We start from the raw sequence: 15,975 nt of genomic DNA, 5'->3' as shown, positions 1-15,975 counted from the left end.
ACGTTGAGATCGGATCAGAAACACCGGTTGGAAATGCCGACCGGCAGCCATCGATAAATTTCGCCGATCTGACAATCACTATAATTTTTTGATCGTGATCAGCAAATCTGTGAAATCCAACATGTTGGATTTCACCGATCCCGTGACCCGGCATCTCTATATCGCCGCGTCTCTGATGTATGGTGGTCTTAAGACATCTCTTATTGTTTTAGTTATTTAGCAAAGTAACTACTTGGATAGAGCTATTTCAGTGACCGGCGTTTACAAGTAATTTGTTACTGGGATAATTATTACTTGTAAAATTGGAAGAAATACGACGTTAACTAGTGAAACTTCTAACTAGAATGCTGGAGTCATAGTTTTATAGCAGCCAAACTAGAGACACTTTATAAGCTCCGTACACACGGAACGGTTATAACTATCAGATATCATTGTCTGATCGTCCTGCGTGTGCTGGATATTCGATATCGAACATATCCAGCACAAACCCTCCGACTATCGCGGGTCCCTATAGTAAACAGACTAACCTGGTCGGTATCGACCATTCGTGCCCGCGCATCGACCATCGTTTGGTCGTTGGAGGGGGCTTAAAAAAAGGATGATATAAACGATCAAACGATATAAACACTATCGTTATCATTTATATCGTTTTTTTTATCTGATCGTGTGTATGCATCATTATAAGGGGAAAGGATGAGCAGTAACTCATTGTACATTTACGTCCATTGTGTAACCACTTTAATACTTATATACTGAGGTTTGGGAGTGTGTATATCCATTATAACTTCAACAGAGTTATTCATCTAAAATACAGATTTAAAACACTTACTGAGACTATCATTTCTATTGGAAATGAGATAATTGCACACGTCAGAGAGGGATGTGACATTGTTAATATATATTCTGGAAAATAATATACTGTACAAGGAAATGCAATCAATTAGCCCTTCTGGAGGATAACTGTTTTAAGTGTCTCAGACGTCTTCATTTGTTAGCAGTATAAGACATCTGGACGTTATAATATTTAAAAGTGAGGATTACACTTTGGTGTGAAACACTGTTTACACTGTTATACCTCCCGACATTTCAGTTTACCTAAGAGGGACAGTTTGCGCGGCGTAGGCGCACACGGGAGAAAAAGGGGCGGGGCTTCACAGGAAAAGTAAAGCTGAAAAATGCGGGACGGTTGGAAGGTATGGTATAAGTTGTGGAGGGTGAATGAGAACTAACATGGTAACATCCATATAGTTTTCGAGAATTAAACTCGTCTCGTCCTCCTTCATCCCATTTGTATATTATAGACATAGCAAATGTAATGGTCATTGGCATAAAGTCTTGGAATAGTACACTGTTTTTATATATTTAGCATTTGCCATCACTTTAATGTATGTAACTTTAGAAGGGTGTTCAGAATCTGTGTTTTAACTAAATTGTTTTCCATATTTATGCATGCATTGTTGTATTGCTATGTATGTGTAAAGTTATGCAGTCGGCATAGGGGGAGGGTTAGGATTATGCACCGGGGAGGGTTAGGATTAGGGTGCCGGGGAGGTTAGGTTTAGGCACTAGGGGGGTAGGTTGGGGTTTGTCACCGGGGAGGGAGGGTTAGGATTAGGGTGCGGGGAGGTTAGGTTTAGGCACTAGGGGGGTAGGGTTAGGATTAGGGTGCGGGGAGGTTAGGTTTAGGCACTAGGGGGGTAGGTTAAGGTTTGTCACCGGGGAGGAAGGGTTATGATTAGGGTGCGGGGAGGGGAGGGGGAGGTTAGGTTTAGGCACTAAGAGGGTAGGTTAGGGTTAGTCACCGGGGAGGGAGGGTTAGGATTAGGGTGCGGGGAGGGGGAGGTTAGGTTTAGGCACTAAGGGGGTAGGTTAGGGTTAGTCACCGGGGAGGGAGAGTTAGGATTAGGGTGCGGGGAGGGGGAGGTTAGGTTTAGGCACTAAGGGGGTAGGTTAGGGTTAGTCAACGGGGAGGGAGGGTTAGGATTAGGCACCGGGGAGGGTTAGGATTAGGGTGCCGGGGAGGTTAGGTTTAGGCACTAGGGGGGTAGGTTAGGGTTTGTCACCGGGGAGGGTTAGGATTAGGGTGCGGGGAGGGGAGGGGGAGGTTAGGTTTAGGCACTAGGGGGGTAGGTTAGGGTTTGTCACCGGGGAGGGAGGGTTAGGATTAGGGTGCGGGGAGGGGAGGGGAAGGTTAGGTTTAGGCACTAAGAGGGTAGGTTAGGGTTAGTCACCGGGGAGGGAGGGTTAGGATTAGGGTGCGGGGAGGGGGAGGTTAGGTTTAGGCATTAGGGGGGGTAGGTTAGGGTTAGTCACCCGGGAGGGAGAGTTAGGATTAGGGTGCGGGGAGGGGGAGGTTAGGTTTAGGCACTAAGGGGGTAGGTTAGGGTTAGTCAACGGGGGGGAGGGTTAGGATTAGGGTGCGGGGAAGTTAGGTTTAGGCACTAGGGGGGTAGGTTAGGGTTTGTCACCGGGGAGGGAGGGTTAGGATTAGGGTGCGGGGAGGGGAAGGTTAGGTTTAGGCACTAAGAGGGTAGGTTAGGGTTAGTCACCGGGGAGGGAGGGTTAGGATTAGGGTGCGGGGAGGGGGAGGTTAGGTTTAGGCATTAGGGGGGGTAGGTTAGGGTTAGTCACCCGGGAGGGAGAGTTAGGATTAGGGTGCGGGGAGGGGGAGGTTAGGTTTAGGCACTAAGGGGGTAGGTTAGGGTTAGTCAACGGGGGGGAGGGTTAGGATTAGGCACCGGGGAGGGTTAGGATTAGGGTGCGGGGAGGTTACGTTTAGGCACTAGGGGGGTAGGTTAGGGTTTGTCACCGGGGAGGGAGGGTTAGGATTAGGGTGCAGGGAGGGGGAGGTTAGGTTTAGGCACTAGGGGTCTAGGTTAGGATTAGTCACTGGGGAGGGAGGGTTAGGATTAGGGTGCGGGGAGGGGGAGGTTAGGTTTAGGCACTAAGGGGGTAGGTTAGGGTTAGGCATCGGGGAGGGAGGGTTAGGTTTAGGCACCAGGGAGGGTTAGGATTAGGGTGCGGGGAGGTTAGGTTTAGGCACTAGGGGGGTAGGTTAGGGTTTGTCACCGGGGAGGGAGGGTTAGGATTAGGGTGCGGGGAGGGGGAGGTTAGGTTTAGGCACTAGGTAGGGGGGTAGGTTAAGGTTTGTCACCGGGGAGGGAGGGTTAGGATTAGGGGGTGGGGGGGTTAGGTTTAGGCGCTAGGGGGGTAGGTTAGGGTTAGTCACTGGGTAGGGAGGGTTAGGATTAGGGTGCGGGGAGGTGGAGGTTAGGGTTAGTCACTGGGGAGGGTTAGAGTAGGGGGTAGGAAAATACTTACCATTCTTTTCTATGGGTGTCGGGATTCTGGATGTCGGGATTCTGACCAGTGGCATCCCGACAGCCGAGATATCATACACAGTCCATGTGTAAAGCATTAACCACTACATTTGCTTGTTTGTATATGATATATAAAATGTTAAAATATATCTATTCATGTGTTTACTTACCTGGGAGAGTGTGGAGAATATCATATGATTTTAGATAAGGTAAAGAAACACATCCCTCAGGATTATCCAGGCAAGCCTTAATACTACCTAATATCCAGGCCAATGCATTATAGGATTTCCCCAAGTAGGCCCAGACTACTAATGATGATACTTGGTTGGGGGGCACTGAACTGATGAAATACGATGTACACCACTTAGCGTGAGGTTATGGGTGGGTACATGAGACAACAAAGACTTTAGTAACCTAGTGTCCCTTTATAAATAGTAAAGGGGGGGTTACAATTAGGATGGGGACCCTTTTCGAAATATGTGCTATGGGGCCCACAAAGTTCTGGTTGGGGAATTTGCTTTGTGAGGTATGGACAAAGAATGAGTACATTCTAACTTACATGCCGATTGCAGGATAAATACAGACAAATGGGAAATTGGTATGATTGCGGCCAGAATCTTCAGTATTGTTGTATTGTTTGAATACTGGCCCAGCACCCTCACTTGTGTGAACTAAGTGTGTGTAACCCATACTTTATCTATCTATCTATCTATCTATCTGTCTCATATCTATCTCCTATCTATTTATATATCTATTAAGAAATAATTTGTTACAATTATTTCCTGTTAATATAGATATTTTGGATATAGTAGAGCACGGTCTATTATGGTGTGTAACTTCAGTATATATTTTATTGAGAGCGCTGATCATAGGCGTGCACAGACGCCGGCATAGGAGGTGCCATTTTGGCACTTCCCGCTCCGCAGGGTCATGGACAACCCCGTCCACACCTCCCAACGGGACATAGATTACTCACCTGGATGGCCAGGTGAGTCCAGGTCATACATGCCTACACTCCCGAAAGTCGTGGGAGGCTCCCGTTTTCTCGGGTAACCCCCCGCACTCCCGGCAGTGAAGTGGGCAGAATGGGGAGAAACTTACCTGAGATCCACAGTCTGTTGTTAGGGGGCGGGGCTTAATGACGCGATTGTAGTATAAATGCGTCATTTGGCCCCGCCACCTATTACAATATGTGTGATTCACGGGCGTTTTGCCGCAAGGGGCATGGCCTAATGACGCGATTGGTCCTGCCCAGCCCCCATCACTGCCCGACTGCTGCCTCTCCCCAGGCTTCTCCCGGGGTGGGCAGACTAAAAGTCAGCAAGTATGCTCCAGGTGAGCAGTGTATGTCCTGGAGGGAGGGGGGACGGGGTAGTCCATGACTTTGCAGAGGGGGAATTGCCGAAGCGGCACCCGCGCACTCCTATGGCGCCGATGCAACAATAAATTATCACTGCAATTTGCCGAGAAATATCTTTAGTCTAAGGCAGTGACTGACCCCTCTCAGCATCGGGATTTAACCACTTCCACACAACACCGCCCGCACTGGGGGCTGATTCAGATTTGGGAATAGAGTAAGAAAGAGCCAGTAACTGTGCACCTTGGTAACACCGTGCTGCACTGCAGGGGGCAGATATATAACATGTGCAGAGAGAGTTAGACTTGGAAGGGGGGTGCCCAAACTGACATCTAACCTGCAGTGTAATAATAAAGCTGTCCAGCATTTGTGGGCTACATGCAACAGCAGCCGGTATTTACCCCACATGCAAAAATATATATGTACCCTGGGGGAGGCAGCCAGATTGTCGGCAAGTATGGCCTGGTCTGGTGCTGCCGCATAAAACAAGGTTTCATTAACTGTTTACACCCCCTTCTGTTTATAAAGAATTAAGCAATAACACCATAACTTTCCAAGGTCTCTGTTTTAGTGGACTATAGTATTATCTGAAGACTTTCCTGTCAGAGTCAGGACTATTTATATTTACTAAAGTACTGGTTTTTAGAAGTGAAGTAGTTGCCCATATCAACCAATCAGATTCTAGCTATCTTCTAGAAGGTGCTAGATAAATGTAAAGTAGAATCTGATTGGTTGCTGTGGTCAACAACTTCACTTCTAAAAAAAAAAAAAGCATATTAGTAAATAAACCCCTTAGTGTGTGCTGTGAGCCTCACCAGCAATAAGTATTATATGGTACATGGGCCCTCATTCAGAGCCGTACGCTCTGAGCAGAGCGCACGCTCTGAATGAGGGCCGCCCTCCTAAAAAATGGAGCGTCCTCCTGGACGCTCGTATAGCTGTGGGTCACCACCCACAGGCTATACGAGCGTGCAGTTTGATGGCCGCGATGGTCGTGTCCATCGCGACCATCGAAACTGCGAGCCGGAGCCTGCGGTTGAGGTTTTCAACCGCAAGCTCCGGAGTGATTTTGGCTCTATCTGAGCCAAAATCACTCCCACTGACATCCCTAGTGATGTCAGTGGGCCGGCTTCTGACGGGAGGCGTTCCCGTGGGAACGCCCCCGTCAGGGAGGCACGCCTACCAAAGGGGGCGTGCTGTCAATCAACATCGACAGCACGCCCCCTTTGATCAGACACAACGAGCGAAGGCCTTTCCTTCGCTAGTCGCGTCTGGCGCATACGCACGACGGAGCTCCCTCCGTCGTGCGCATGCTCAGTGCAGAACATCGACCCACTTGCGAGCGGACAGCCGGTCGCGAGTGGGTCTGAATCAGGCCCATAGTCCTACAGTGTTTGGTGATCAAAAAAACATTGTGGTTTTTTTTATATTTTACAATGTAATTATTAGTTGTCTTTTTGGGAGTGTTAATTTCTGCTGGACTAGTCCTGTGAAGAGTGTAAATTAATATTATTGCAAAGTTTATTTTCATATGCTTACGGTATCTTTATCTTTGAATAAATGAGCTGTACTTGTTCCACAGATATCCTGGTTTTAGAATAAATACCACATTTCTTTTACTGTACATATCACCTGAATAATATCTCCTGTGTCTGTTCTAGGTAATTTCCTGACCTCTCTGCTGTGGTGTGGTACAGCCAGAGCGTATTTCGTGCGAGAAGCTGACCAAGATCCAGGCACTTCTAAGTTGTACACAAGACACCCACTACTAACCTCCCCCCACCCCCCCAAACACACATTCATTCAGGGGCTGATTCAGAGCCGCTCGTAAGCGGCCGCTCATTCGCTCCGAGCAATGTTCGCACAACTGCGCATGTGTATGGTCGTAATACGCATGCGCGAACCAGTCATTGCGGTCTGAAATTGTGTGCACGCAAAATAGCGAATGCCTGCTAATTTGAGTGACAGGATGAGGCGTTTGTGGTTGGTAACAGGGGAAGGTGCTTGAAAACGGGGAGGGGTGATCCGAACGCAGGCGTGCCAAAAGGTCAAAACGGGCATTTTAAGGGTGTGCATAATTAACAAAGCAGCGTCATCGACCACGTCACTTGGTTGTTTCTTAGCCTGAACTGTTCGCATGATTGCGGTAGGAAAATCCAACCACAAGCACTGCGAGCAGTTCAGATGCCTTTTCGATGTACTCGATTAATCAAATAAATATGACGTAGGATGCGAGCGGCCAGGGGGCGTCTTTACAAAATAGCGAGCGCATATTTCGTTCACTCGCTCAGACATAGAGGCGTCAACAGACTGCAAAGAGCGAGCGCTCAATTTAAATAGCCGGCCCCTTTTTCTGAACGACCGTTCGCAAATAGCGTCCGGCTCTGAATCAGGCCCTCAGTTCCCTGTTATAGTGACACTACTTGCTGCTTTAATATTATTGTGCTGACACATGTTGTGATTTATCACCTAACAGGACGAGTGTAAAGATGTCTCCCCTTAATCCATGCTGTGGTCTCATCATTGTGTTCTCCCGGAGTCCAGGTGAGAGATCTCCCCCTGTAACCAGTAACACTGACGCTGGCACCGCACACATAGTAATTACAGCTACTAGATGAGACTCAGTTTAGGCAACATGTCAAAATATATATAAATCATACATAGCATAATCCGTGTGTATAAATTACACCCAAATGTGATGGAACCCAAATAGGGGAGGAACAGAGAGTCCCTTCTAACTTGGATAGAGGAGACGTACAGCGCTCCCATAGGAGATCTCCGTACTGGTTAGAGCTTATCACATCCATATCACCAGCAAGAGCAGCCTCCTTTATATGGATGAACTGGATGGAAATATCCTCATACGTATGTAAAGAGAGATAAAAGACACACTAGTGCTATACTGCATCACCTGACCATATATATTTATTACATAAAAATACACTCACAATGTAAAATGAATAAAAAAACATCAAATATTGCCACAGGATGAAAGATTCCCCTCTGATAGTCACTGCTTACCGGATGTGTAGATATAAAGTCACATCAGAGAACACTGGTGTCCTGGTTCCATCTGGTTCACGGTGTGAAGTTCTTTTGGTCAGCAAAGGTGATGTAGCCAGGCCAAACCCACAGCGGGACGCAGGTTCTCCCAGTCCGATTAACGCGTTTCGGACAGATGTTCTTTCTCAAAAGCGTGTGACTATGAAACCCCATAACCTCTCTTTATCCCTGGGAAAACTGGATGCCCAGCCCTTAGTTCCAAGCAGCTGTTTAATAAAGTCCGAGTGCTGAATTGCCGCCACTAGAAATCAAAATGGCTGCCAAATTCTCTCGATTGGAGTTAGACAATGTTTTGTGCCCTGATAGAATATTTTCTGTTCTGCATCCAATATGGTGCCCGGACCTTTCATTGTTATTTGTATACGTTCCAATTATTACAAAGTAGTGTATAGATCCCCTTCAGTAAATGTACCTGGAAGTGTCGTGGAGTGAGGTTCCATGGCCATAAAGGCCACCAAAAAAAGGACCTTGTCCCCTCGCGGGCGCGCTTCGCTCGATGCTCTTTTATATTCGCCCTCTATATCCACGTGTATAGTAACGAATTACATTGGACAGTAACTGATGACGTCAGGGTACATCTATGAAAGGGGATCTACCCACTACCATTGCTACAATACAAAGGTCTGCGTCTGTGCTTCAGGAAATTTTGAGTTTAAAATTATAATCCATTTAAAAGCAAGATAAGTAAAAAATTATAAAGATCAAATACTTTTAGAAAATCATGATAGGATCCATTTGAGCTGAAAGTCACCATTAAAGCCTCCTGGTGCCGGTGTTTATAAATAGAATATTCACCTCTATGTCCCAACACCATAGGGTGAGTGAAGAGATCCCCATTCCTCAGCATCCTGATTCTGTCTCATTGCTGTAATCAGTGTCCTAATGTACAGTAAATGGAAACCAGAAACCACTTGGAGAACACCATATGGTTGTGTATAGATCGCCTTCAGTCAATGTACCTGGATGTGACGTCGAGTGAGCGTGGAAGTGCGGTTATAGCGCTGTTATTTTCTCCCAAATGTAGTATTTGGCCACCAACAGCAGAAACTTGCACCCTTGCAGGCTCGCTTTGCTCACCACGCTTCGTGCATCCAAATAGATGTCCATGTAGATAGTAGATGATGATGTCAGAGTACATTTACTGAGGATCTGTCCCCAACTAAACCCATATTGGCAGAGATGTAATACAACCCTCCATTCTGACAACTTCCGGGCTCTGCCAATGGCCCAGAGAAATATCCGCTTCCACGCCAGAAACTGCACATCTACGGACTCAAGTTGTCAGATGGAGGCTGTTGTAACACTGACAACATTCAGTTTATGTTCCCAGGAATTAGTGCAGGATTGAGTGATGGTCTCATGTGTTACGCCCTGCGATAATCCTGCACTTGCTGTAGGAGTGGCAGCCTCCTCTGGGTGGATACTGCCCTTCCCTGTAATTCCTTCCTTACAGCTCTCCCCTGTAATTCATTCATTCTCCTCCTCTTAGCTCATCCACAAGTAGATAGCAGAGAAGGCCGGGTCCCCGGGGTCACACTACATGCTGGTGCTCAGCGTTGCCCTGATCATGGCCAGTAACGCCTAGGACTATAGGGTGAGATGATAGGGACAACCCCTCTGTACGTGTATCTGTACTCAGGGGCAAATGCAGGATTTTTCATGGGGGTTTACACACACACACCTCCCAACATGACCCTCCCCAGGAGGGACACGATGCTCTGGTCCTGGACTTCCCTGATAATATATGATTGGTGGAGGCTCCACTGGTGGGGTTGCAGCACAGTCCAAGATTCAAATAGGGGAGTCACACCAACTGCCAGTGAGTCCCAGCCAGTGATGTTGGCAGTGTGTGAGATGACAGTTGGTGTGACTCCCCTATTTGAATTTTTAACTGCGCTGCAGCCTCACCTCTTACCAGGGAAATCCAGGACCAGAGCATTGTGTCCCTCCTGGAGAGGGTCATTTGGGAGGTACACACACACACACATATATACTGTATATTACATACACACACACACACACAGATACATACACACACACACAAATACATATGTCTCACACACATTACACACACACTTACCTTTCAGCAGTTGCGGGTGTAGAGTTGTGGGACCTGGCAGGCCGGTACCATGTCATTAGGCCCCTCCCCCTAGCAACAAAATGCAGCAATTTGTGGGTCAATCGGGAGGATATTATGCAATACTAATGTAATCACGTCATATTGGCTCCGCCTCCTCTCGATTGACCTGCAAATCGCAGCATTTCGCCACGTGGGGGCAGGGCTTAAGAAGATGGTGCCTGCTTTCCAGTCTGTCAGGGGGGGTTCTGGGTACTCAGAAACTCCCCCTGCATGCGATAGTGGAACTATGGCAGGGAAGTTTGAGTTACAGGGGTAGGAAGAGCAGGGTGGTGACCGGGGACCATGGGAAGACAGTGACTGTTATTAGGTGCCCATCTCTGGGTAGCAGATCCCCAAGGGTCCCCTTGTCCATTGCCCATGGAAGAGGCGGTAACATTAATGATGGATAGGAGGGATGTCCTCATGTACTGTAAGCCATCAGGATGCTAAATCTTATATATAATTCCTGTCACATGTACTGCATTATGTAAGACCATATATTCCGTATTATTAGAGAGAGTGCGCAGTCCCGGTATAAGTAGTGCCCATATCGTAGTCTCTGATAGGTAGTGGAAAACTTATATTAAGTATATCCAGAATATTCATGTTACCAGTTAAATTATAATTTTTGTGTTGCTGAAAGTTAACATTAACCACTTAACTGGCTAATATTTTTTCAAAAAATTTCCCCAAAATTGTTGATTTTTTAATATTTATTTTTTTGGCAAAGTATGTAAATAAGAGCTATTTAAAACTGATTCAATATATTTTTCTTCTTCTGGGTCCATAGGGCACCACAGGGAGACAATGGGGTGTGGTGGTACTTGGAGGACCGGACACCATCAGCAAAGCTTTTTCATGTCCAAGGATGCTCTGGTCCTTCCCCCGATACCCTGCCCACAGCCAGTTTCATTGGTGTCCGGCAGGAGCTGGATGCCCATTAGACAGTGGGGCTGCTATTAAGCAGACCAAGATTTATTTTTATGATTTACTTTTATTTGAATTTTTTTACTACAAGAGCAGCAGCACTAGACAGTCCTCTGGATGTCTGCACTGCTGCTCCAGCACCGCTCCGCGGCACAGCGACACCAGCCTTTGGCTAGATACTCCCGGTGGGGCTCTGGGGGGAAACTAGCTAGCAGGGCTCCTTGGACCACAGACTGCAGCCGGGACACAAGGGGACAGGTAAGGCAGATCCCCGCTTGTGGGGACCCACTTTTGTGCGCAGTCTTACCTCCAGTCTCAGGAGACAGACCGGAGGAGCTAATGTGGACACCCTCAGGTTGACCCTCAGGTTTCTAGGGTTTCTAGAGTACTTGCCTTTTTACCAAGCTGGATTGGATCTTGGACTCTGCCTAGCCTCTCTGAATGTACATGTCCCTGCTCTGTCCATCCCGGTGCCAGCGCAGCCTTGCTCCTCTACCGGATGTTCACACCTTCCTGCAGGGTGTACTACATATACAGCCTCCTTTTGTCCCTCCTGTGGCTCTGTGGGATTTGTCAGTGGTTCTCCATTCGAACCCCTAGAGTCAGTAAATGTCAAATGGCTCACTGTGAAGACTGTTTCTTCTGGCTATAGCTTCTGCACGTAGGATGTCAGATTTAGAAGCGCTCTCCTGTAGCTCCCCATTCCTAATCTTTCATCCGTACAGGGCTGTTCTACGAACATGCCTTGACTTCCTTCCCAAGGTGGTCTCCCGTTTCCACCTTAATGAGGAAATTGTGGTTCCGGCCTTTCAATCACCAGACCTCTCGGTAGGTGAGGCCATTTTGGATGAGGTCCGTGCTCTGAAGATCTACGTGGACCGTACTAGTTCCATCAGGAAATCAGATTCCCTCTTTGTCCTATATGGATTCCACAAGAAGGGATGGCCAGCTAATAAACAAATTCTGGCCAGAAGGCTTCTCATGGCTATCTCACAGGTTTACACGCAGACTGGCCTTCCTGTGCCAGCTACAGTGTCTGCTCATTCTACTCGCTCTGTGGGTCCCTCGTGGGCAGCCGACATGGCGCCTCTGCTAAACAACTATGTAAGGCGGTCACATTGTCTTCTGTCCACACCTTTCTTAGGTTCTATGCTTTTTTTGTAATCTCTTTTTATTTATAATTTTTGATAATGTATGCATCACAAATATTAACATACACAAAAAAATTATTTGAATAATCAACAATTCAAATATTATATTAAAAAATTAAACTTCACAGAAATCCACATCAAACTAATTTTTGATTTGTTACAAAAATACATAAAACAAAAAATAAAATATACAGAAAAAGAATTAAAGGAGAAAAGAGGGGGGGGGATTAAAGAAAGGCAAACTACGGTATAGTATATCACTCACGAAAAAAGCCAAAATCACTCTATTCCGGGCATCTGTCTATGAAATACAGAGTACCAAGGGCCCCAGGTGGCATGGAACTTATTCACTGAATCGTGGAGGAGTGCAGTGATATATTCCATAGAAGCCAAGTACCATAATTTATTTAATGAGGTTATTGCTGGGGCTTTAGTTTGTTTCCAGTTTGTGGCGATCAACAGTTGGCAGCATTATAGATATGACCACAAAGTTTGTTCTGAGGTTTAGAGAAGGAGCCAGTGGGTTTGCATAAAATCATATGTAGAGGGTCTCTAGGGGGAGAAACACTGAGCACCTCGAACACCAAAGATGTGACTTCGTCCCAATATTTGGATATCACAGGGCAGGATGCATATAAGAGTACACGCACCCCAATGGGATGTGAGGATGGCACCATAGTGGAGACGGGGGATGGATATGGTGCCAATTGTAGGCATTTATTTATTTAGTTTATCCCAAACTTGTAGGACAGCTAATACACAAGGAACTTCTCGAACCGAGGCTGATCTCAAATTAGGGGGTAGCCAAGGAAGGGAACTAGCTGAATGGGTGCCCACCAGTTCATTTTCAAATATTACCTATTTCCTACTCCCCTCTTCTGAATGCCATGATGTAATGTGGTTCAGTTGTGCTGCAGAAAAGTATCTATCAAAGATGGAAAGGCCCAAACCACCATTAATCAGCGATTTGGACAAACAGGTCCTACTAAGTCTCAGTTATTTACCTGACCACTCGAAAGAGCCACATACTGATTGAACCTCACGAAGATAAGAGGTCGGTACCACAATTGGGAGCATTTGAAATAGGTATAATAACCTAGGAAGGATGGACATCTTAACTGCATTAAGACGACCTGTCCATGAGATGCAGAGTGGAGCTCATCTGGGCAGATCCTGTTTAATTAATTGCAGTAGAGGGATATAGTTAGCCTGAAATAAATGTTCATATATCTTAGTAATAGTAATCCCTAAATATCTGAAGGATTTAGGTCACCAGATGTAATCAAAATTAGTCTCTAAAAGCTTCTGTGATGGAGGAGGGAGGTTGAATGCCAAGGCCTCCGATTTGGTGCTATTTACTTTATGCCCCGAGCATTTACCATAAGCATTTTATTCAGCCTGTAAATTAGGGAGAAAAGTCATAGGTGATGTCATAGTAAGCAGTAAATCGTCTGCAAACAAAGATATTTTGTATTGTGAGCTTCGCACAGCAGACACCCCCTTTATATCAGAATTTTAGCCACAAAAGGTTCTATGCTCAAGGCATAGAGCAAAGGCGAAAGTGGGCATCCTTGTCTCGTACCATTACCCAAAGCAAAAAACGGTGAGGAGAGGCCATTAGTTGATACTATAGGCGATGGTTTACAGTATAGAGCCTTGATGGCCGCCAAAAAACCACCACAAAAACCGTATGTTTGTAGAGATTGAAACATAAAAGGCCAAGATAACCTATCAAATGCCTTTTCTGCATCAAGTGACAACATTACGGCTGGTATCTTACGTTTATTTATGTAGGAGATCAAATTAATCGTCCGTCTGGTGTTGTCTAGGGCCTGTCTCTCGGGAACAAAACCGACTTGGTCAGCATCAATCAACTGTAACAAGTACAAATTCAGTCTATTGGCCAAGATCTTTGCGAACAGCTTAATGTCAGCGTTTAACAAAGATATTGGCCTGTAGTTAGTCCACAAGTGGGATCTTTCTGTGGTTTGGGAAGTACTATAATAATAGATTTGAGAGGGTCAGGATGGAAATGTTCCCCCTCCAATATCCTATTATAAACTGCATTCAGGTGAGGAGAGAGCATGCAGAAAATGACTTATAGTACACTGAGGGTAAGTCATCAGGGCCAGGAGCCTTAGAGGGTTCCTGTGATTTCAAAGCTAATTCCAAGTCCTCCCCGGTGACAGACATCAAGTCTGCCTTGGCTGTGTCAGAGAGTTTAAGAAGTCTACATGAATCAAGATACTCCTGCGTGACTGAAGAAAGAGGGAGCAATGCCCGATGGGGAGCTTGAAGGTTGTATAATGCCTTATAATAATCATAAAAAGAGCGGTTAATTTCTACAGGGTTGTAGGTAATAGCTTCCTGATGGTTTCGAATAGTTGCTATAGTTTGAGAAGCTCTTCTAGCCTTCAACTGCGATGCCAACAGAGTATCAGATTTGTTACTTTTTTCGTAAAATTTTTGGTTTGCCCACCTTAATGACTTTTCCGTCCACTCAGCCAATACGGACTGCAGCTCACCTCTGACACTCTGCAGTTGCCCAAGCACCGAGGGAGAGTGGGAACGCTTGTGGGAACGTTCCAGCTGCTCTAATTGCACAGTTAAGTCATTCATTTTTTTAGTTTGTTGCTTTTTTCTGTGTGAAGCGTATTTAATTAACACCCCCCTGATTCCAGCCTTATGTGCTTCCCACACTGTGGGGTAAGGGACTTCTTGGCTGACATTAAGATCAAAATATTCTTTAATGTGATTGCGGAGGTAATCTTTAAATTTAGGGATGCGGAGAAGGGTCTCATTTAATCTCCAGGAAGGGCGGCGTCGTCCAGAGAGTAATAAGTCCATATGAGCTACAACCATGGAATGGGTCTGACCACACAATAGGCGCAATCTCAACCTTAACTAGCATTTTCCGTATCCCACTACAGCCCAAAATCATATCTTTCCTAGAATAGGAGTCATGCGGGGTCGAATAAAATGTGTAATCCCTTGAAGTTGGATTATGGGCCCTCCAAGTATCAAAAAGACCAGCCTCGGTGATTGTCTTGCGAAGAGTGCCATACGGTAAACGAGGAGGGTGGGCATGTTTTGGGGTGCTTTTATCCAAATCAGGAGACAAAATTGCATTGAAATCCCCTCCCATTAATAGTAGGCCTCTGCGGACTTTAGAGATTTCTGCTAACAGGGTGCGGAAAAACCGGGCTTGGCCTGCATTGGGGGCGTACAAATTCACAATAGTTAAAATTTGATGGCCAAAATAAGGTATCCCCCGTCTGAGTGACTCTTAGAGGAAAGAAGCTGGAAAGGGACCGATGAACGGATCATAATAGCCACCCCCTGTTTTTTAGAGCTGTGGGTAGAATGGAAAACATTGGGGTATCGTTTTGATACTAGAGAAGGATGAGATATCTTTTTAAAGTGGGTCTCTTGCAAAAAAATTATGTCACCCCGTTGAGATTGAATTATGTTAAATAAAAGTGACCTTTTATGGGGAGTATTGAGGCCCTTTACATTAAGCGATGACACAGTTAGCGTCGTAATTCAAAACCATTAACCTGTTACTATTAGAAACCAATAATTTTGCCTAAAACAGGGATAAAAATAAATAAATTTTTTTTAAAAAGGGCGGGGAGAGAAAAACAATAAAAAAGTGAAAAATTCTATCCCCAAAAAAGAAAAAATTGGGGGATGAAGTTCACAATTAGGACGCCCTTTAGAAAACTAAAGGTATGAAGTACTTCAAAGTAGAAACACTTCTGCGGGCGCTGTGTTTGGGAGGGCAAAAATACTTATATGATAACTAATGAATGGTGAGAGATACCTCTCGTTAGTCCCATGTAGTGGGGGGGGGATGGTATGAGAATGAGTGGACGAGGAACCGTCCACCCGGTACCATCAAACAATACAGTTAAACCATATACAATACCAGTTCAAGGAAAACAATACAAGATAAACATATGCACCACAATTTTAGCGCATATTATAACAGTCCATATCCTAGAAGAAGGAACAAACAACATGTTGATATAACCTTTG

General features: G+C 45.7%; 1 protein-coding gene across 7 annotated transcripts in view; it reads left to right on the top strand.

Annotated features, from left to right (window-relative positions):
* The window catches only part of LOC148474560 (von Willebrand factor A domain-containing protein 5A-like), a 259,425-nt gene that overhangs the window by 25,769 nt on the left and 217,681 nt on the right, over window positions 1-15,975 (top strand). For 2 of the 7 annotated variants that reach the window (XM_088458408.1, XM_088458413.1), the window contains exons 2-3: window positions 6,339-6,423; window positions 7,154-7,221. In XM_088458408.1, coding sequence (XP_088314534.1) covers window positions 7,167-7,221 — 55 coding nt within the window. In that variant the 5' untranslated portion in view covers window positions 6,339-6,423; window positions 7,154-7,166. Of the gene's footprint in view, window positions 1-6,338; window positions 7,222-15,975 lie in introns of all 7 variants that reach the window. The other 5 variants (XM_088458407.1, XM_088458412.1, XM_088458406.1 and 2 more) reach the window with 3 other exon arrangements.

This window comes from Taudactylus pleione, unplaced genomic scaffold (assembly GCF_031769625.1).
Source record: "Taudactylus pleione unplaced genomic scaffold, aTauple2 ptg000830l, whole genome shotgun sequence".
Classification (NCBI taxonomy): Eukaryota; Metazoa; Chordata; class Amphibia; order Anura; family Myobatrachidae; genus Taudactylus; species Taudactylus pleione.
Note: the sequence above shows the minus strand (reverse complement) of the source record. Positions and strands in the feature narration are given on the sequence as shown.